This window comes from Canis aureus, chromosome 2 (assembly GCF_053574225.1).
Source record: "Canis aureus isolate CA01 chromosome 2, VMU_Caureus_v.1.0, whole genome shotgun sequence".
NCBI lineage: Eukaryota > Metazoa > Chordata > Mammalia > Carnivora > Canidae > Canis > Canis aureus.
Window position 1 is genome coordinate 85,078,520 of NC_135612.1, and position 23,396 is coordinate 85,101,915.

Here is a 23,396-nt window from a genome sequence, read left to right on the forward strand (position 1 = left end):
TACCTTTATATACATCCAAATAATACATTTAGAGAAAGAATCATCAAAGCTGTCAAGCAAAATATTCCAAATTCCTTCAGTCATAAGAAAGAGCAGCAGCAGAAATGACTGCTCCAAAGATTACCAGAACAGAAACACTTTCTCAGTTTGTACTATCCTAACTCACCCCCCTCAAAACACATTTACCCTTAGGGATTCACAAATAACAAACACAGAATTCATTTCAACCATGGCTACAATTTGTAAGCAGCCTTTCATTGCTCCATAAAGGCTCATCATTGTAGATGCTCATCAGTTTTTAAGCCACATCCACAGCTGGTGTCTTAGAAAAACAACATTTGCAGCAAAAACTTTAAAATTACATTTATAAAACAGTTTGCATAAAAACAAAATGAAAATTACTCCAGTATAATACAAAGAAGGAATGTATGTAGAGTACCAAAAGTATGAGACTCAAGTCATTCTTCATAGTAATACCTTTTGTTTACTCAGTATAAGAATTATTTTTTAAGTTCTCTAACACATATAGTATCATGTTTAACTTAAAGCCTAAAGAGCTATTATTGACACCAAAAAAAATAAAATAAAAAAGTGAAGCAGAGATATCACGAAATTAGTAGCGAATAGAATCTGTTTCACAATCTCCAGCCTGTGTTCTTTCCACAACCTTTCTTCCAAAATCATAAATTGAAATGCAGAGACAAAAATCCCACATACAACTGGTCTAAAAAAATAAAGTCTACTTTTAAAAATCCCACATAAACCAATTCCCTGCTCAATTTCATCCTCCTGCCTCATATCTTTACTCTAGCTGGACCGAGGGAAGAGGCTCTTCTGGTTAGCGATGAGCACAACTAATCATGTAGACTGATGATTAAAGGTTAATCATGAATTTGGATTTGGGGAGGAGGTGTAGAGAGGAATGCCCGGTGGCATTATCACATACTAGATGACACAATCATCATAACATGCTCATCACAAGAAATTGGAACCCAGAGACATGAGTAAATTCCAACTCTCCCACTAACTAGCAGGTATACATAGTTAAATTTCTCTAACACAGAGCAATACTACCTTCCACACCAGAAAATGGCAAAGGCTAAATATAACCACAGATCTCAAGGCTACTGAACTACATGCAGGTAATAGATTATATTTAAAACATATCAGATGAATCTGCACTAATACTGGGGGCCTATAAAACTTTCTAACATACAGTAGTATAAGCAGGATTTCCAATCAGTGAGAAAAGGACAGGGCATTCAAAAAGTGATGTTGCTGGAACACTTCCCTGGTTCATTCATTCATTCAACAAATACTTACTGAGTACCATCTATTTACCAAGCACTATTTTAGTAGGGCAGAGAAAGACAAAATCAAAAGGCAATACCTATCATGAGAAGTTGTTACATGCAAGTGAGAAAAATAAAATAGGAAGGAGAACAGAATGTATAGGATAATAAGTAGCGAAAATGTGGTAAAATGAGAAAGTACTAGAAAGGAGACCAAGAAAAAGGTGCTAGCAAGGTGGCAATCCAGGAGTGTGGTATCCTACAAGTGAAGTGGAGAAAAAAAAAAAAAAAAAAAAAAGAAATGGGGAAGCCCAGGTGGCTCAGTGGTTTAGTGCCGCCTTCAGCCCAGAGTGTGATCCTGAGGACCCCGGATCAGGTCCAGCGTTGAGGTCCCTGCATGGAGCCTGCTTCTCCCTCTGCCTGTGTCTCTGCCTCTCTCTCTCTCTGTCTCTCATAAATAAATAAATAAAATCTTAAAAAAAGAAAGAAAGAAAAAGAACAAGAAGGGCGTGATCCAAGATACCAAAAGCTGATCAAGTCAGATAATATCTGAAAAAAAAAAAAAAAAACTCACCAATACATTCAGCTCTAGAGAGAACTGGTAAATTGAAAGGAGCAGTTTTGTTGGAGTGGTGGAGATAAAAGCCTGGCTGAAGTAGGTTTAGAAGAGTAGAGACAGAAAGAACTCTCCGTAGGAAGTTTGTTGCAAAGGGCAAAAGAAAAAACAAAACTAAAGGGGAGTGTGGAATCCAGAGAAATAATAGCATGTTTGTATACAGTCAAGGATACTTCAAGAGAAAGCTAAAAATTGATATCAGAGACAGGGAAGGCTAGCTGGCTACTCCAATGTCCTAGAGTATCTGAGAAGGGATGGGATCCAGTGCACAAGTAGAGGGCTTGCCCTTCCTTAAAGAGGAGTTCTCACAGTGATGTACAAACTCCAACAGGCATCAGAATCAGCTGCAGGGCTTGCTGAAACAGACTGCTGCTGGACTCCACACCTCCAGGGCTCCAGATACAGGAGGTATGGGGTGGAGTGAAAGAATGTGCACTTCTAACAAGTTCCCAGATTATCCTTTTGCTGCCCATCCAAGGATCTCATTTTAAGAACCACAATCTATACAACAGAAGACAGAAATAACTGAGTATATGAAAACAATACATTTGGTTACACATTAAGAAAAAATAAGGTCAGAGTCTACATCACATAACACACAGCAAAATCCAACCAACAAACCAACCAACCAAAACCCTCCCCAGAGGGTTAAAGGGATAAATCATTTTTTAAATTGTACAAGAACATTTATAAGAAAAGCACAAGAATGCTTGTATAATCTCAGGCATGAAGATGACAAGCAAAACACAAAGCCAAAGGAAAAATTACAAATTTGACTACATAAAAATTTTAAATTCAATAACAAAACTGAATGACAAATGAAACACTAGGAGAAAATATAAGTTAACAAAAAGTATCATCTGGAAAATAAAGTTATTTTATACAAAATCAGAAAAAGACATTTCATCAGAAAAATATTGTCAAATCGAACTTTGAATGTAATTCTAGTATATACATTTATTTTTAAAGTAGTCTAACAAAAAGTAAATCTAATACTTCCTTTAAAGTAATAATCTAATAAAATCGTCTTTTCCTTAAAGCCTTTATTAGAGGGCAGCCTGGGGTGGCCCAGCAGTTTAGCCCTGCCTTCAGCCCAGGGTGTGATCCTGGAGACCCGGGATTGAGTCCCATGTCAGGCTCCCTGCATGGAGCCTGCTTGCCTGTGTCTCTCATGAATAAATAAATAAAATCTTTAAAAAAAAAAAAAAAAAAGCCTTTATTAGAATTCTCTGGGACTGCCTGCCACCTAAAAAAGCTTGGAAGCTTTCAGGTAGAGATAAACAAAAGCTCTATCAGCACAGGGAAGGGCAATGAATGGCAGAGTCAGAAGTAAAGCAGTGTGAACTTGAGTTAAATTACTAAATACCTGACCCCCAGACTTCTTATGTATAAAATGGAGATACCATCTCCCTCAATGTAGTTGAGGACTCGGTAGATACTCAACAAAATGTCAATTCCCTAAAACCCCTTAATATGTTTGATAAACTATTGACAGTTAATAAAAGGATGTCAGCAATCCCACTAAAAATTAAAAAAAAAAAGTTGAAGACTATACTCCTAATTGTTCACAGAAGCTAATTTCCTGGCGGAAGACTACAGTGGCTGACTTTCCAAGATATATTTAAGTAACTGTTGAATTTCTTATGTATCTTTTTCCAACAGAAAAAATAATCTAAGTGTTTGCAGATGATATTAATTAACCCTTAAGAAAAACTTCAAAAAAAAAGAAACTGGGTTTCAGTGAATGATATGCTACTAAATCCTAAATGTAAAAAGATTTCCCCTATATTGTGGGGGGAGGCCAGGATGAAAAATGACTTGTTTACCAATAATTAGAAAATAATCTTTGAACACTACAGCTACTAAATTTGTTTTTTTTTTTTTTACAATTACAATAGGGAAATGGCCACTCCCACTATTTCTATCCATTGAATCAAATGACGACACTCCTTATAATAAGCTGTAAGCAAATTACTAAAACTATCACTACTATCTGTGGAATGCTGAAAGGATTTAATTCACTTCCTTGACATTTGGTTAAGCACAGATGACAGATATGACACATTTAATGAATTCCATAGTCAAGAGAATAATACTGTCTTGACATACACACTAGAAAAATCTCTGTATAAAAACTCTCAGATTCATAAATGAGTCCATCTTCCATTGTAAAATTTCAGGTTGTGGCCTCCCTCCTTCCCTATAGGACAGTCTTTTTTCTAAATCTCTTCTTGTGTCCTTTCATTTTCTCTAACAGAGGCTCCAGAAACAACCAGCTCCAATTTGGTGCAAGTGGCAGAACTCAAGATGCTCCGGAGGCTAGAGGCAGAGCCTCGGGCAAGCCAGGGGTAACCGAACCCAGGAGTTCTGCAGCAAGGATGACTAAAGCAGGCAGAGTGGGTGAGAAGTGTGTGCTAAGAACAAATGTGTTCTAAAAGAGGCCACCCTCTTTTAGAGGTCAGTCAAAAATATAAGATAGAGAACACAAGCAGCATCAAAACAGGAAAACAGCCAAGGAGGAAAGAAGAGGCAGGCGTGGGGCTGATGGTTTAAGCAACACTGGCAGCAGCCCTCCAGCCTAGCTTGGGGCGGAGAGATTTGTATTCTTGGTCTAAGTCCACACTGAGGGGAAAAAAGGGGGGAAAAAGACAAAGCAAATTGCATGTAACATTAAAAAGGAGTGGAGGGACGCCTGGATAGCTCAGTGGTTGAGCACCGTTGGCTTAGGTTATGATCCCTGGGTCCCAGGATCGAGACCTGCATCAGGCTCCCCGCAGGGACCCTGCTTCTCCCTCTGCCTGTGTCTCTGCCTCTTTCCGTGTCTCTCTCATGAATAAGTAAATAAAATCTTAAAAAAAAAAAAAAAAGTGGGGGGGGGGCAATGGAGTGGTATAAATAGAACAAAAGACCAGCATAAGTCTCTCCCCAAAAAGCAAACTAGCACTAGCTCAATCACTAAAGGTATCTCAGCCACTAGCCAACTAGAAATCAGTCCATCTGTGCCTTTGCTTAAATAGTTACTTTAGAACACATGATTAGCAAGATCTTTTCCAACTCTGAAGTCTACTGAATCTAATGGAGTTAATAATCTGTAACACTGGTCACACAGGATGTAGTTACACACTAGTTACATGCTATGGTATGTTACAAGGAGAATACAATATACCAAATATAAATAACATAGAATCACAGCCTAGCATCCCTACAAACTATACTTTATTGCCTTTCATTAAGTCCAGTAAGAAACAAAGTCCCACAGTCTCCTCCTTTAACCATAAAAACCATAGCCTAAAGTCTAACCACTAGGCTTCACTGTCTATACATTTGGAGATGGGGAATTTGGTTACTTGTGCAGTTTCACTGAGCCTCCCTTCAGCTTTTCTACAGGACATTTGTAATGGCATTACGCTTTTTCTATTTTCCAATACTCTGAGTTTTCTATCTACTGTGTGTTTCATATTCCACTTCAAAAACTGTGGTGCAGAAATGGCAGAAAGACCATAGTCTAGGAGGTCAGTTTCTCCATAGGTTCTTAGAAAAACTAATCTATGCTGAATATCAGACTATCACTTAGACTAAGTGCCACCTAGTGGCAAGTGTTATATATTATTAAATCCTTGAATTCAAGTCCTGTTCATCCAGCAAGTAACTTTCTGGTTGGTAACAGTTGCACCATAATCATGCAAAGTAAGTAAAATACTGATCCTGTCCTTACAGAGGTCGCTGACAAATTAGACTTAGAAAGGGAGAAATACTCAATACAGATATATTTATGTAACTGCAGAAAGATGTTAAATGTCACAAAAGTACGCAAAAATTTACAGAAATAGGCAAATTAAGTATTCGGCATTTGTTCAAAAGCTAAAAAAAAAAAAAAAAACACTGTTGTGTAGGTTCTCTTGTACCTGCGCACCTCACTCACACTTTCCCATTTCTAATTACTTCATCCAGCTTTCAATCGTTTGGTTCCCCCACACACACACCGTTTCCTCCTACCTTTCCCTGTTCCCCTATCTTATCCTTTAAATTCTACACCAGATAAGGGGAAAAGAAGGGCCTACTACTCCCAGAACTAAGGCATTTTATATCTCGTATCTCATTTAACCCTCACACCAATACCACAAAGTATTATTTTCTCTAATTTTTCAGACAAAGGCAAGACAGATTAAGTGAAATGCTCATAGCCGCAGCTCTATAGTGCACTGATTCCAAAGCTCTCTATATCATCCTGTCTCAAAAAGGGCTCCTCTGTTCTTTCCATTCCTAGGCCTGCTACCATGAGCATCAGATCTCGATTATATTTCTCCTACAGACTCCATCTATCTCAACCTATTTTACACTGATAACACTCCGTCTCACCTCTTTAACAGCGGCCAATGCCTTCCTACCAAACCTTGGTTGATACGCAAATCCTTAACTTAGCCATTCAAGGTCCTCCAAGAAGCCGCAACCACTTTTCCGAGTTTATTTCCTAACACCCCCTTACCAACTCTCGCCTCTTCTATGAACTCTCTTCCAATTAAAAATAACCATTCACACCTTTGTGTTCCCACCAACATAATACATGTTACAACACTTATACTCTCCCTCATTATAACTATCTGTGCACTTTCCACTAAATCATTAGCTTCACCAGACTACTTAGTCATCTTTATAGGTCATGGTCTTGGGGTCATGAGATTGAGCCCCGTGTGAGCTCCCATTCAGCAGGAAATCTGCTGGAGATTCTCTTCCTCTAGGGTCCCTCTGCACGCCCCCCCCCCTCCCATGCGCATGCACACACACTCCCTCTTTCTCTCAAATAATCTTAAAAATAAAAAACAGGGGTGCCTGGGTGGCTCAGCAGTTGAGCGTCTGCCTTGGGCCCAGGGCATGACCCTGGGGTCCCGGAATCAAGTCCCACATCGGGCTCCCTCCATGGAGCCTGCTTCTCCCTCTGCCTACGTCTCTGCCTCTCTCTCTCTCTCTCTCATGAATAAATAAATAAAATCTTTAAAACAAAACAAAAATAAATTGGCCAACCTCTTTAAAAAAAATAAATAAATAATTAAATTAAAAAAAATAAAAAACAAACAGAACACTAAGGCATGTTAGCAAAATAAGGCAAGCTCTTAGTGGGTCTGCAGGTTTCCAATAAGTGAATACCCTTCTTCCAATTATGCAAACCAGCCTAAAGCTAGTATATTCTGTCTGCAGCAAAACAGTTCCAAAATAAAAATTTCATAATAATAAACATTGGTTCTATACTTTACAAGGCAACTAATATTGCAGTTATATAACACAATCTTTATCACACCAATAAAAAATAACAGGGTTTCATAAAGTGATAAACATTTTTCCTGGTTATAAAAACTTTTTATGAGAAATTCTCTCTTATTCATTTACGATTCTATCATCTAATTAACAATGCACAGAAAAAACATTGGCTCTAAGGCCAAGTTAAAACTATTGAATACAGAAAAGGGAGCGTGGGAGATAAAAAGAGCCAGCTTAATTTTCTAGTATATTCCAGCTCACATCCAACAGGTGCAGCATTTTCATCTCAAGGCTTTTGCAACTTAGGATACCTAAGCAACAGTGGTTTCTATATTGTTTTTGTAAACTTACAATAGTGCAAATATTTCCCAAGACTGCCATGAACATGACCAATCTGACTGAAAAGCTGTCATGCTTATCATTATATACACTGTGTCAACGTAACAAACCTACACAAATATTTATGCAGATAGGTAATTACTACCAATTATACAACCCAAGTCAGAGTGCCTCTAATGCTTGTTTTTCCTCAGAACTATGTTCAGGAAACACATTATCCTTTTCATACTACTAGAATATCATTTCATTCCCTGAAGCAGAAGCAGCCCTAATGAGGCAGTAAGTGACACCATGATGTTGTGCCAGGCCTAAGGGGCATCCAGAACTGTGGGCAGGGTGTATTAAAGGTGGTAGTAGGGAGGCATTCAACATTCCTACATTATTACGGCTGTTCAAGCAGAGAAGACAGCAGTAACAAGTAGACCCCAAAAGTTGAGGGTGTCTCAATGACAACATCCATGGTCAAGCAGTAATTTACCAAATATGTCTGCTCAAAATGCCAAGGCACATAGTTCAAGGGCTGCGGTCCTCTGCGCTAAATACACTGCTGCCTTCCTAAAACATGGCCCACAAACCACAGGTTACAAAATAAAAAGTCCATCTTGAACCCTGCCTGTGAAAGGTTAGCGGGAGAAACCATTTGTTACAACCAAAATATCTGTATACAGTGCTTTACTAAGTGTATATACTTAAACATATATTGTTCTGTTTGACCTTGATAGTCACATGCCTGTCAGATAAAGACAGCAAAACTGTCATTCCCTATTACACAGAGGTAAAGTCTGAAGCTTGGAGAAACTGCAACCTGCCCAGAATTCTGGAGGATTCCTGAAGATTATCAGATTATTATTTGGTTCCATGGCATGGGTCCCCCACACACAGCAAAAGAAGCAGTCCACAGAGTCAAGTTTCAGTGTACACCCCTAAGCATCTCAGAAGGACTTAGAACATGTAAAAATAGTAGAACCTTTTGAGAAACACCAGTCAACCATACAAAAAACAAAATGTGAAATTTAGGCTTGTCAATTTTGTACAAATGGTAAGTATAATTCTAAAGGAACTTTTATCCAAGATTTTACTATAATGTTCTTAGAGGATATGAGACTGCCTATAGCTGAACACATCAATTCCTTTGGGTAACTCAGCAATTAAACTCCCTAGAGAATCAATAAAATTCCTCCATGTATTTCAAATTTTGCCTACAGGTACAAAGTTGTGGCAAGGTTTCAAAGTACTTGAATCATCTGTTCAAAAACCCTTTTTAGGGGATCCCTGGGTGGCGCAGCGGTTTGGCGCCTGCCTTTGGCCCAGGGCGCGATCCTGGAGACCCGGGATCGAATCCCACGTCGGGCTCCTGGTGCATGGGGCCTGCTTCTCCCTCTGCCTGTGTCTCTGCCTCTCTCTCTCTGTGTGTGACTATCATAAATAAATAAAAAATTTAAAAAAAAAAAAAAAACCCTTTTTAGTGTGTCCTTATCATGTGCTGGACACTCTTGAGTATAAGAATATATAAATGATTATGAAAAAAATGGTATCTGCCACCAGGTAACTAAATAAAAGCCTTTGACTGTTAACAGACAATTACAACTCCCAAGAGAATTATCCTGTGTCCTGTAAGAACACATGCAAGCGGCACTGAACCCAGCCTGGTGGATTTCAGAATATCCTCAGACCTAAGTCTTTGTTTTTTTGTTTTGTTTGTTTGTTTGTTTGTTTGTTTAAGATTTTATTTATTTATCCATGAGAAACACAGAGAGAGGCAGAGACAGGCAGAGAGTGAATGAAGTAGGCTTCCCATGGGGAACCTGATTCGGGACACACCCCCAGGACTCTGGGATCACAACCTGAGCCAAAGACAGGTGCTCAACCACTGAGTCATCCAGATAACCCCCCTCAGACCTAAGTCTTGAAAAATAACCCCCTAATACCAGCACTTTTCATGTACTGGGAGGCATTAAACTGCTACACCCATCCAGGGAACTACAGATTCTCTAACATAGCTGGAGCACTGAATATGAAGGGAAACTAAGGCATACAGTTCAGCTAGAGAAAAAGTAAATGAAACAGTCATAGAGGACCCTACATGCCAAGCTAGCTAATGTTTTTTGAGCACCTGCTACATGCCAGGTATCCTACTAAGTGTTTTCTTGCATTCAATCCTCACAACAACCCACTGAGCTCAGAATAATTACCTTGCAATTGATGGAAAAGGCAAGAGTTGTCAATGTTAAGAGGTTTTAAATGGCAGAGACAGAATTGGTACCCAGTCCGGATTAAATCTGAAATGTGAAGTCATAAACTCTCTACTCCATTGCCTCTTTAATGAAGGCTGCTAGGGGGAGCCATTGAAAGGTTTTTAAACTAAGAAGTGAAGTGATCAGATTTGCTCCTTAGACTGTGTGGAATCAGGATAAAGGAGGTGAGTCTACTAACAGAAAAAAGCTGCCAATGTTTATACTAATCCATATGAGAAATGAGGAGAACATGAATTGTGGCACTAGGGGTGAAGGACACAGACTCTAGATTTTTCAGGAGGGAAAATTTTCAGCTCTTAGTATCTAAACGTGAAGGGTTAGTGTTGAGAGGAATCCAGAAACTCAGCTTGTGGAACTTAGCTGGGACATGGTATCATCTACCAGGAACAGAGAAGCAACAGGTTTCATTTGTTCAGAGCACCTCCTAAATATAAAACGCTTTTCCTAGATCAAGGGCCAACACTGAAATCACGGTCCTGGTTGTTAGAAAATATTCTTTAGAGCAAATGAGAAGCATTAAAAACTATAAGGGATATTGATAACAGTCATTACTAATAACAAATTTAGCCTAGAGTCTAATGAAAACATCTTGTGCCACCATTTTTAAAACATAGTAACCCACATGCATAAAATAAAAACTTAAAAATCACCATATGCAGAAAACAAATCAATAGACGGAAAGTGTCCCATAATTTTACAATGTGTTATTACATGAGTTTGACAGATTTTCAATCTCTTATACAACAAACACACCACCCTGTAATTTGACTTATCCCTCTCCCTCTAAGCTTATAGGGGAAAAAAAATGTATTGGTTTTATTACCCAACTATAATACATATTTTCATTTTTTTCATCCCACTATCACCACTGTGACTTGCCAAGAACTTTGTTCATAACCTCCTACTTGACTTCCTATAAAATATGACCTACTTCACATCAGCTTATTTCAGTAACAGTTCCTAGACTTTAACCACACCTTTCATCCAAGGATGCTCTCTGTAAATCCTAAGGCACAGCAATCCTGTGCAGATGTGGCAAGTTATTACAATTCCCATTTTACTACATAGTTAGGAAATTGGCCCAGGGGAAGTAGAGTAACTTGGAAATAATCATAAAGCCAGATGCCAAGAATAACAACTTTTAGTCAATCCATGAGAAAATACTGCCCCTAGTTGAAATAACATGAAATTTAGTATTAGGAGGAAGCAAAAAATGTTTTAAAGCCACATCCTAGGTTTTTAAACTTTATTTTTTAAAATGACCCAATCCTAGAATTAAGATTTGTAAGAACTTTCAAACACACCATTTCCCCCACTCCAGTAATGCCTTATCGACCCAGCATGTCAAAGATTATTTAATGAGGTACAGCTGGCAAGAGTGGCTTTCCCCCTCAAACCATTTTTTTTATCTTATCTTTTTAAAAAGACATGGATAGAAATCTGTTATTGGACAACAGGTAACTTTTTAAAAACCTAATTGCTTAAAATCTTACAAAGCATATATTAGAATAGATCTGAAGATCCTACAAGTGAGCTGTTTTTTTTTTTTTTCCTGAAAACACACTTGCAGACCCAGCTGCAATATGCATGGATAATAAATTTAAAGCTTTAGTAGTCAATAATCAGAATGAAAGTGTCCCAAGCTCAACACTTCCCACATATTTGTAAGATTGCTGCTGTTTGACAGAACTTAGTGAAGGCGATGTTTTATACGATCACGAAATACAGGTCTTATTCAAATTAGAAATAAAAAACACAACTCAGTTTGTAAAAGTTGCTTTTATGATGTTTGTGTGATCATTCCTACACGTACAAGTCAGAACAAAATACCTCCCATTATTACCCCGTATTTACACTTTGTCGAGAGTCAGAAAAAGCATACTCAAGATTTCACCTTCAAAGGAATGATTATGCATGAAGAACAAGTACGGAGACAGACGGTTACTGGTAAAATCCACTCACGGAACCCAGACTGCAATTTTTCACAAAACCCTCACTTATCAATTATGAAACATGATTTTCCACTAATTAAAATTCAAACTACTAAGTCTCATCACAGGCTTCAAAAAAAAAAAAATGCTTTGACAACGTTCCTCACATTAAATTTTGTATATCCTCCACTAGTACCACTTTAGGTGGAACTTTAGTTTATAAAGAAATGACACTCCAAAGGATTCTCTGGGCAACACAACTTCTAAAGTTAGTGGTCAATTAATAAGGGGGAAGAAAACAACTTCCAAACGACACATTTAACCTAAAAAAAAAACAAAACAAACAAACAAACAAACAAAAAACATTTCATCTAGTAAACCTGGAACATCGAATAATTCTTATCCCCAGCACCGGAATATTCAGGCTGCTTAAACACACCACACCACTCTCCGCCCACCCCTTCCCCAGCTCCCAGTTTTCACATTACCATGACAATAAGCACTCTGAACAATTTAAAGCTCCTTTAACATTAGAAGTGACTTTACCTTACTTAAGACTATTACTTAAATGTCTTTTAATTGCATTTGATTAATGCATTCCACAAAGATTCTAGGAGCAGTATTCATCAACCAGAAACCGCACTCTTAAGCGTGTTCCTCATTTCAACTCCAAAGATGGGACAGAAGGGTTGTCACAAATCTACAGGGCGAAAGCACATAATTACAAACTATCTGAGGATTAAGAGAAAAGTAAAACATTCATATCAAAACTCCCAATCAGGATGCCTTCCCTTTTACCCTATAGGAGTTACTAGGAAGAAAAAAAGAAAAGAAAAGAAAAGAAAAGAAGTAACTCCAGACCTACGGTCTAGGAGAGGCTGAAATTCGCCCCCGGAATACGCAGAGGTCTGCAACATCAGAAAGCACTCGACGACTAGTTCACGGAGCAGAGACACCCCCGGTGGAGCGCCGCCCGTCCCGGCGCAGCAGCTGGCACCGAGCCCTCGGGTCGCGCGTCCCCCGAGCGGCCTGCGACACCCCGGGTCCGCCAGCGCCAGGCTGCGACAGCGGGGGGGGAGGGGGGGAGGCCGGGGGCTGCGGCGGCGGCAGGGACCGAGGGACCCGGGGACCAGGTCCTCCTCCGGGGCTACTGCTGTTTCCAAGCAAAACATCCGCGGGCCCGAGAGGCCACGAAGCAAACTGGAGACGCTGCGATCCCGGGAGGCGGGGGTGCCTGTGCGCGCGTGTGTGCGGGTTACACGGGATCCCGAGATGGGGGCGCCGAGGGGGCGGGGTGTCCCCGCGGGTGCTGAGACCCCAGGCACCGCCGCCGCCGCCACCGCCGTGGGGCTGCAGCGCGCAGGGGCGGGCGGGCGGACGGACCGACCGACGGACGGACGGAGTCCCCGGGGCCGAGCCGCTTCAGCCGTCGGCGGGGATGCGAGCGCGGGGGCTGCCCCGCCGACCCGGCCCCGCGTGGGGGACACAAAGGCTCGGGCCGCTCGGGTGCCGGGCGCAAGGTGAGCGCGGAGCCCGGGAAGGGGCACGAGCACACGCAGGGGCCGTGCCTGCGCGCTGGGCAGGGCACAACAAAGGGGCACGGGAGGAAGGACGGCCGAGGGAGGGGAGGGAGGGAGGGGGCGGACAAAGCGCCCGAGGCGGCGAGACAAAGGGCCGGGGGTAGAGAGTCGCGGGGGGCAGCGGGCGAGACAAAGCGCCGGGGGCTCCGGGGCCGCGGCCGGGCGAGGAGGCGACGAGCGCCCGCAGGAACAAAGCTGCGCGGGGCCGGGAGGCCGGGAGGACGGGCCCCGGGCGGCGGGAGGCGGCGGCGCGGGCGGCGCGGGAGGCGCGGGAGGCGCAGGCGGCGCAGGAGGCGCGCGCCCCGCACGGCGCCCGCGGGCCCCGCCGCACTCTCGCCCGCACCCGCGCCCGCACCCGCCGCCGCCGCCGCCGCCGCCCGCCCCTCGCGCCCGAGCCCGAGCCGGAGCCCGAGCCCCGGCCACGGCCACGGCCACCGCGGCGCGGAGCGGAGCGGAGCGGGCAGCGCACGGCCACGCGCCGCCGCCCCCGCGGCCCCGGACGCCGAGCGCGCCGCGGCCCCCGAACGCGCCGCCCGCCGCGGGCTGCGAGACGCCCGCAACTTTCCCCGATTCCCAGCGCTCCGATTCCCCCAGACTTACCCTGTCACAACAGGCGCCATCTTCCACAAACTCTCGCCAAAACTCCAACCCTCGCGAGATTCCCCCTGACGCCTTCCCCGGTCCCTCTCCCCCGCCCCTTCCCTTTCTCCTCACTCCTCGAGGCCACCCAGCCCCCGCGCGGCTCTTCCCCTCGCCGCCGCCTCCGCCGCCGCCGCCGCCGCCGCCGCCGCGAAGAGTCGGACGCCTCGCGCCGCCCGCGGAGTAGGGGATCCTGCTCGCCGCCTTCCCTGGAAACCTACCCGAGCGACGGAGCATGCGCAGGCGGCGCCTCCGCGGGCGAGCCCGCAGTGTGGTCCATGGGGAGCGCTCCGGTTATCCGGGTTTTGGGACGCGCCCTGAGGGACGGACGCGGAGACTGAGGAAAACCGGAGGGGATTACGGCGGGGACCGGGACGGGGACGGGGACGGGGACGGGGACGGGGACTGGAGGGGTCAGGAGGCGGGGCCGAGGGGAAGGGAGGAGGGGTCCTGGGAAAACCGGCCGCGTCTCACAGGCCTGGAGGAGACGCCTCCTCAAATGGGTGTTTTCCAAGTGGCTTCCCGCTCACTCCGGTTCCCAGCCCTTTTCATTCATTCAGACGTTCATTGGACGCCTCCCTTATGCTAATGTCCGCGTTACAAGCCGGAGCCGCGGAGGCGCCCGGAGCCGGGGAGGGACGCGCCCCGCACGGCCCGCGCCCCCCCCCCCGCGCCCCCGCCCGTGCCCGTGCGCGACAGGGCAGCGTGGGCCGACCCTCCGGGGACCCGCCTCCCCCTCCCCGGGCGTGGAATGAGGTCAGGCCGAGGCCCCTGGCGAGGCACCCCCCGCCGCCGATGTGCACCTCGCAGGCGCAGGCCCGAGCGCCCCGAGGTGGAGGCTGCGCCGGGACCGAGCCCCCGAACCCCACGCCGCACCCCCACCCGAGGAGCCCCCGGGGCGGGGAGCTGCCCGCTGGCCGAGCCTCCTCGCCGTGCGCGGCCGCGTGTGAGCCCGGGTGCAACGGGGACAGACCCTGCCCAGGTGCCCCGGGGGCCTGGCACCGTCCAGGAGGCTGATCGCCGCCCGGGACGCACTCCAGCCGGCCCACGCCCGGAAACCCCGGAGCACAGGCGGGCTTGCCGTGTGGGCATTTAATAGAAAGAAGGGCCCGAGCTCTGACGGCCCCCTCCTACCTGCCACATCCCCTCCGCCACCCCCGCCACCCCCGCCGGCCTTGCCCTTTCAATTCCTAGAGATTTCCCAGCTCGAGCACCGGCCCCTCCCGTAGGGAGCCCCAAAACCCGGAGAACTGGAATCCGCCGCCGGAGGCCTGCCCTAGGCGCTGCAGGATTGGCGCGGCACACGCGCGCGGCACTGCGCATGTGCGCAATGCGGGCAGCCCAGTCTCACGCTACACCTCCTTCCCACCGCCTTCCACTACTCAACTCAGACACAACACGGGCCGTGGGAAATTTCCTAAACCTCGCGAGAACGCGCCCACTGCTGCCTAGGCTTTCGCCCCCAAATCTCGCGGAGCCCGGGCGGGACAGGTGTTTGTCTAGCGCGGCTCCCGGCGCTGTCCGTGCCGCGCGTGCCCGGGCGGCGGGCGGCGGGCGGGGCGGGGCCGGGAGGGGGCAGCGGCGGCCGCGGAGGCGGGGAGCGGGCGGGCGCGGGGCCGCTGCGAGGGGCACGACGTCTAGCACACACACGCCGCGTGACACTGGGTGGCGGGGTGGGCGGGCTGCAAGGGAAGAAGGGGAAGCCAGGAGATTAGAAACCGCGCTCGGCGCAGATGGTGAAGAGGTCAGACCCGGGGGCAGGGGGAGCCGCAGGCCGGTCCCCCGGGGAGGCTTCCTGTCGCCTTCCTCGAGCCTGGTACTTTCCTAAAATGTGTTTGACGCCGCGCCCCCGGCCTCCCGGAGCTGGCGGCCCCCGGTGTCGGGTTTGAGTCATGCCTCTGAGTCACCTAGTCCGGCCACCCCTCGGCCTGCCTCGAGGCGAGTTCGGATTTCCTGAGCCACTCTCTTGAAGCAGTGGGTTGTTTTTTTTTTCTGAACTACCCGCTGGCATCGCGAGTGGAATACGGGGGGAAAAATAAATAAATAAATAAATAAATAAATAAATAAATAAATAAATAAATAAATAATAAGGCAGGTGGATGCTCTGCCTCGTCGCCCGGCACAGGGTCCACCTGCCTCTCAGGGACTCGGTTCACAGTCTCTTCTCCCCTCACCTCTTCTCAGCCTTTGGAAATTCATTGCTGCATCTGAGTTTCTGTTCCTGTGTGTTTTGTTTTCCTTTCCTCCCACCAGTAAGCGTTAAAACTACGGCTTTGCTCTCAACCTCGCCCTTCTGCGCGTTTGCAGAAATATTCATTCCATCGCGGGTATTATTTCATCAGACGTTTTAGCAACGACTCTTTGAAGCCGAGTGCCCTCTTTTGAATATGTTAGTCCAGTGAATTAATTGCTGGCTGGCTGCGTCCTTCAATCAGGCACGGTTCAGATTGCCCCGGTGTATTTTTCTTTACCAGCCCAGCCTGGGGATGTCTGGGAGCTGGGGGTTTGGTGATCCCACAGACCCGCAAATGTGGGATTGAATGGAGCCTTGATTTTTGGAGGAGGAAAAACCCTCATCATCCTCTGATGGAGGCTCATCTCATGTTCCGCTTGTTCCATAGCGGACAAGAAATCAAGTTGTTTTTGTTTTTGTTGTTTGCAAGGTTTTTCGTTATGTGTGATGCTGTGTGTGCATTCGCCTATCCCTTTGATTAAGTATTTCACGCAGAAAAAGGGAAGATGTAAGAGCATTTAAATATAATAGCTCCCTGTGCAAGTCTGACTTGGAACAGGGTAGCCCAGAAGGAGGACAGTGCCCATGGGCAAATTCCTTAGAGTCTTCAGCCCAAGAAGGCATTTATTTCAGTGATGCTCTAGTCTAGGCCATTAACTTAGTTTGGAACCAAGGCCATCTGAGAACCCCAGCCACAGAAAGCCATGGTGACCACAAGCCAAATCACAATTCCTCTTCGCCCTAAAACATGCTCTGCCCGCTTTCTTTTCCAACTCCAGTAAAAGACAGCTCCATCCTTCTACTTCTTTAAGCCAAGGATCTTGGAGTCCTTCTTGCCTCCTTTTCCTCTCACATCCAGTATCCAGTCTAACCAAATCCTGCCAGCCATTCCTTCAAAATAGACCCACAGTCCCAACATTTCCACACCTCCATGGCTACCAACCCGGTGTGACCCACCTCCTTTCTCACCTCCTCTTCAGAAAGTCTCCTAACTGGTTTTCCCTTCTTCCATTCTTGCCCTCTTTCAGTCTATTCTCAGTGGAGCACTCAGAACAACCCTCTAGAACTCGCCATGGTTTTCCCATTTCACTATAAGGACTTGCACAATCTGACCTGCTACTCAAATTCCCTGACCTCCTGACCTCCCCTCTTCCTCTTCCTCTTGCTCGCTAAGCTCTAGCTAGCAGGCTATCTTGCTGTTCCAGGACAAACCAGACACACTACCAACTTCTTTTGCTCTTTCCTTGCTTTTTACCTTGCTCGTTCTTTCACTGCTTTCAGATTTTTGCTTAAATGTCACCTGAGGGATCCCTGGGTGGCTCAGCAGTTTTGTGCCTGCCTTTGGCCCAGGGCATGATTCTGGAGTCCCAGGATCGAGTCCCACATCAGGCTTCCTGCATGGAGCCTGTTTCTCCCTCTGCCTGTGTCTCTGCCTCTCTCTCTTTCTGTGTCTCTCATGAATAAATAAATAAAATCTTAAAAAAAAAAAAGTCACCTGAGACCTTTCCTAACCACTCTCCACAAAAGTGACTCTTCATGCTCCCTATTCCCTCCTTCTCTATTTTTCCCAAGGCACTTATAAATTAATATACCACATATCATACCTGTGTATTGTGTTTACTCTCTGCCTCCTCCCATCATAATGTAATTTTTTTTTTAATTTTGTTTATTTATTCATGAGAGACACACAGAGAGAAGAGCAGAGACACAGGCAGAGGGAGAAGCAGGCTCCATGCAGGGAGCCCCACGCAGAACTAGATCCCAGGTCTCCAGGATCAGGCCCTGAGTTAAAGGCGGCGCTAAACCACTGAGCCACCCGGGCTGCCCCATAATGTAATCTTAATGATCACCGGGACTTTTGTCTATTTTATTTATTGTTCAAAACTAAGCCACTAGAACAATGCCTGGTACATGATAGGTGCTCAGTAAGTATAGAATGAACAGGATGTCTTCCACAGCAAGGGAGAAATTATTCTGAAGACACACAAAGCCTTCTAGGGTTCAAAAGTATGGGTATTAGACCAACAATGAGTGCCCCAGTGCCAGCCTGCTCGGGGAGGAGAAGAGATCCTATAGAGCAATCATCTGTGTTGACTTTCTGGAAAAAAAAAAATCTTGCTCCTGGGTTAGACCAGTAGATGAAACTACACTTATTTGAAGGGTTTCCTTTATTCATTTTAGAACCTCAAGAAAGAAAATACTATTGGCCAGATGTCAAGAAACAAGTATTCACATATATTCTAATGGGAGTGAAAATGGGTATAATCTTTATGAAACCAGTTTTGCAAAACTTGTCACTACCCGTTAATCCTACAATTCCATTTCTAGAAATCTATCCTACAGATATACTCACACATGTATGAAATTACCTATATATTGTAGCATCATTGATAGTAGAGAATACTGGTAACAACGTAAATGTCAATCAAGAGGTGTCTTATTTAGAAAAAAACTCATGGGGTCCCTGAGTGGCTCAGTGGTTGAGCATCTGCCTTTGGCTCAGGTTGTGATCCTGGGGTCCTGGGATCGAGTCCCTTATCAGGCTTCTGGTAGGGAGCCTGCTTCTCCCTCTGCCTATGGCTCTGCCTCTCTCTGTGTGTCTCTCATAAATAAATAAATAAATAAATAAATAAATTTATTTAAAAAGTAATAAAATATTTTTTAAAAATCATACCTGAAACAAATATAACACTGTATTAACTCTACTGGAATTAAAATTAAATACTTAATTTAAAAATCATGATAGATTCACAGAATTGAATAGTATGCATCTATTAATGAAGTGCTTTTTATGTACTTATGTGAAAAAAATCACAAAGTTTAAAAAGCAAGATACAAAGTAGCATTAGATAAATACATACTTATTTGCCTATATGTATCTAAAATGGCTTTGGAAGGACACAATAGAAACTGTAAAGGACTCAGTGGTTGGAGGATGTAGTGAGGGGGTGACTTATCTCCCAGTCAGCTGTCTTGGATACTTTGAATTTTTGTATCTAATGCAAGTATTGCCCATTCAAAATACAAAACATAGAAAAGAAAAAAAGAATAAATGTGCCAGAAAAAAAAAATTTACCATATAAAATTATTTCCGTTGTACTATTTGCTAGAAAATTATTTTCTTTTTTATAAAAAGATTTTATTTGAGAGAGAGAGAGAAAAAAATAATGACAGATAGCAAGAAAGTGAGCAGGGAAGAGAGGGAGAAGCAGGCTCCCTGCTGAGTAGGGAGCCTGACAACAGGGCTCAATCCCAGGACCCTGGGATCATGACCCAAGCCTAAGGCTACACCAACTAAGCCACCGAGGTGCCCTAGAAAATTATTTTCTAACAGACATTATGTACTTGACCTACCATCTCAGTAGAATTAACTGCAAAACTGTCAGTATTCCAGTCTTTGGGCAACACTGAACTCACCAGCAAGTCCATCCACACAGCAAGTTTAGAGTCCCTACCACTTCACGTCAGACATGATCTTTGGTGGTTTAAAAAGGTAGATAATGCAGAGACTTCAGGGGACTCCCTGGCTAACGGAGCGCAGTGTAATTCTAGGATAGATGTGGGAGTTTAATGGCAATGGAGTCTAGTGGAAGAAGTACCTAACTCTTGATTGATGGACCCGAGGAAGCCTTACAGAGATGATTATTGAACTGACTCTTAATAGAGGGGGAGGTTAGAAGACGATCAGAGGAGGAAGAAGCATGAGAAGCACAGGAAACAACATGTTCAGGCTCTGAGGTGTGAAAGAGTATCTTGTACTCAGGGGAACTCCAGGTGGGGGTTTGGTGCATGTAGAAGCAGCGGGTAGGCATTCTAAGCAGAGTCACAAGAAGGGTCTGGAGAAAGGTCCTCAAACCTTGGCGTCAGCATCTCCTGGGTCCCACTCCTTAAGACTCTAGAGGGGAAAATCTGGGCGGAAGCTTAGGAACAGGCATTCCTGGCAGGCTGGTCAGGGATTCTGATGCGAATTGTCCATGAGCCAAACTTGGAGAATCTTTGTCATAGGGATTAGACCTAATCTTTCTTCAAGAGTTTAACATTAAAGGGAGTAATGGCCTGTAGTTTCTTTTTAAAAACAATAAACAGGGATCCCTGGGTGGTGCAGCGGTTTAGCGCCTGCCTTTGGCCCAGGGCGTGATCCTGGAGACCCGGGATCGAATCCCACGTCGGGGTCCCGGTGCATGGAGCCTGCTTCTCCCTCTGCCTGTGTCTCTGCCTCTTTCTCTCTCTCTCTCTCTCTCTGTGTGACTATCATAAATAAATAAAAATTAAAAAAAAATATACAGATTGCTGCTATACAAGTGTCAACATTAAAAAATAATAATAATAAAAATAAAAACAATAAACAAAACATTTAAATATTAAAGGAAATGAGGTTCAGAGCCCTTGAGTGTATATCCAAGGAGCATGTGAAGCAGTTAGTGGCAATAAGATAAGCACATTCATGAAGGGGGCATGCTTTGCTGTGGTGGTTTAAACTCGGTGGCACAGGGCAACCTTTGGCTCAGGTTATGATCCCAGAGTACTAGGATCCAGCCCCACGTTGGGCTCCCTGCTCAGCGGGGAGTCTGCTTCTCCCTCTGCCTCTGAGTGTACCTCCCCCTGCTTGTGCTCTCTCTAATAAAATCTGTAAAAAAAAAAAAAAAAAAAGAATTTTTAATAAAAAATAAACTCAATGACACATTTCAACATTGCTTTTTTAAATAACTTTTTAAAATTTTTTTATTTATTCATGAGAGACACAGACAGAGAGGCAGAGACATAGGCAGAGGGAGAAATAGACTCCTGAGGGGAGCCTGATGTGGGACTAGATCCCAGGACTCTGGGATCAGGACCTGAGCCAAAGACAGATGTTCAACCACTGAGCCACCCAGGTGCCCCTCAACATTGCTTTTATTCAAAGATTAAGTGACACCATCTTGTATTGATGAGACACAGTAAAACATTGAACATTTTGCCAGGCAGCCTCATGATGAAGAACGTGGGCTCTAGCACCACGTTGCATAGGTTCTGCCTCTGAGCCCTTAGACAAGTGACTGCCTATTGCTAATGCCTGAGTTTTTGCTCCTACGAATTGGAGATGATAGCACTTAATTCACAGGGTTGTCATGAGGACTGAAGACGTTCATTATGTCATGAGGCTTCAAAGTGTTGCTGATGTCTAAATCACATAGAATGATACCTGTCACATATTTGCTGTGGCAGTGTTAGTTTTGATCATTGTTATTTTTTTTATCGTTATTTTTATTCAATAAATCCATAAGTTGCATTCACCTAATGAAAATTCTTGCAAAGCATGTGAAATATCTTTAACACTTCCAAAATCAGTGTTTAAATTGCTGAATGTACTGGTCATTTTATCCAATTGGTGTGAATTCACTTCTTTATCCTATCCCACTCAGAAATGGCACTACCGCTATTATTGTTATTCCATTTTAAGAGGTGCTCATGTCAGAAAAGGTTGGGAAACTTGGTGTAGATGGCCAATGAGAGCCTCTCAGGCTGTAAAGCAGCATTTGGTGTGATTGGATTGTGAGGTAGCTGTGTGCCTAAGAAAGCTTTACTGACAAATCATATTAGAAATTAGGAACTTTTTCAGAGAAAGAAAATACCATAGGATTCCATTTGTATGTGGAATTTAAGAAACCAAACAGATGAACATAGAGGAAGGGAAGGAAAAATAAAATAAGAGATGCTTGGGTGGCTCAGTGGTTGAGCATCTGCCTTTGGCTCAGGGTGTGATCCTGGGGCCCTGGAATGAGTCCTGCGTAGGGCTCCCTGTAGGGAGCCTGCTTCTCCCTCTGCCTGTGTCTCTGCCTGTCTCTGTGTGTCTCTCATGAATAAATAAATAAATCTTAAAAAATAAAATAAGATGAAAACAGAGAGGGAGGCAAACCATAAGAGAGACTCATAACTAGGAAACAAACTGAGGATCACTGGAGGGGAGATGGGTAGGGGGATGGGGTAACTGGGTGATGGGCATTAAGGAGGACACATGATGTAATGAACCCTGGGTATTATGTAAGACTGACGAATCACTAAATTCTACCCCTGAAACTAATAATAAAGTATATGTTAACTAAACTGAATTTAAGTAAAAAATAAGAAAAAAAATTAAGAACTTTACTCCAGAGAAATCTCCTTCTTAAAAAAAAAACTATTTATTTGAGAGAAAGCACAAGCGGGGGTAGGGACAGAGGAAGAGAGGAAGAAGCAGACGTCCCACTTTGGGGGCTCCATCCCAGGACCCTGGAATCATGACCTGATATGAAAGTAGGTGCTTAACCACCTGAGCCACCCAGGCACCCCACTCTAGAGAAATTTCTTAACTTGTGGTTTTCATTCCTCTTTATACCCCCCCCCCCACTTCTTTACTAACCGCATCCCCATAGTTTTCTACTACATGTTCATCAAGGTTAACAAAATGTACAGGAGACTGAAAGAGTGTCAAGGATTCCATCAGGCTATGTAATTCTAGAAGGAAAAGAAGGATTAAAAGAAATAAAGAGAACCCTGAAAATGACTCATGGAGTGGGCTTCAGGAGAACTTGAGTAACAAAAATAAATATTCACTCTTTTCTTTCCCATTGTGTTTGATTTGCACAGGATTCTTTAGCCCTGGAAATTTGATTTTTTTTCTCTCTCTTTTTTTTTCTTTGCAGCTCCAAAGCTTCACATAACTTGCTAACATGTGCAGCAGTTCAAGAAGGTGAAGTAAGAAAAAGAACGGGCCGTTCACTCTACTGATGTGGAACGTGAATGGAATCAAATGCACATTTGGTGTGTACAAATCTAATAATTTGTCAAAAGTTTTCATAGCTAATGTAATTGGAAGAAAACGTTTCCATGTGTGATTGATATGCCTTGTTCTTTTTATGGTAAAAACAAGATAAAGCCAGTTTTACAAAAAATGACAGCACTGTGCAAAAAAATAAAAAGACAATGCCACATGCATCACAACATACCAGTTATTTGTTTACAAGGGAATATATATATAAATTTTGATTTCCTAAACTTTCCCCTTTGTTATGTATCAGATATTGCAGTGGGTTTGGGTTCTGTGCTGAGCCAGTGTTGAACACCCATAGTTTAAAAACAGCTGGGATGTGAAGGAAAGAGCACTGGACTAGCTCTACCACTGCGTCCTCCCTCCACTACAAGTCAGAAGGCCAACTGTGGGCAAGCTCATTTTTCCTCACCTGCTAGTGGGGAATGTAAAACCTATTTCTCAGGCACAAATTAAGAATTGGTTCAG

At 44.4% G+C, this 23,396-nt stretch overlaps 1 protein-coding gene across 7 annotated transcripts in view; it reads right to left on the reverse strand.

Moving 5' to 3' along the window:
• RBPJ (recombination signal binding protein for immunoglobulin kappa J region) overlaps nt 1-23,396 on the reverse strand; it is a 223,663-nt gene that overhangs the window by 90,865 nt on the left and 109,402 nt on the right. For 2 of the 7 annotated variants that reach the window (XM_077880515.1, XM_077880502.1), the window contains exons 1-2: nt 13,870-14,008; nt 12,236-12,389 (exon numbers count right to left, since the gene is read on the reverse strand). The exons of 2 other annotated variants lie outside the window; for them this stretch is intronic. Coding sequence is in view for 2 of the 5 variants with exons in the window: in XM_077880543.1 (XP_077736669.1) it covers nt 14,130-14,188 (59 nt within the window). In the remaining 3 variants the exon portion in view is untranslated. Of the gene's footprint in view, nt 1-12,235; nt 12,390-13,869; nt 14,017-14,129; nt 14,267-23,396 lie in introns of those variants that run through there. 3 more of the 7 variants (XM_077880543.1, XM_077880496.1, XM_077880491.1) reach the window with 3 other exon arrangements.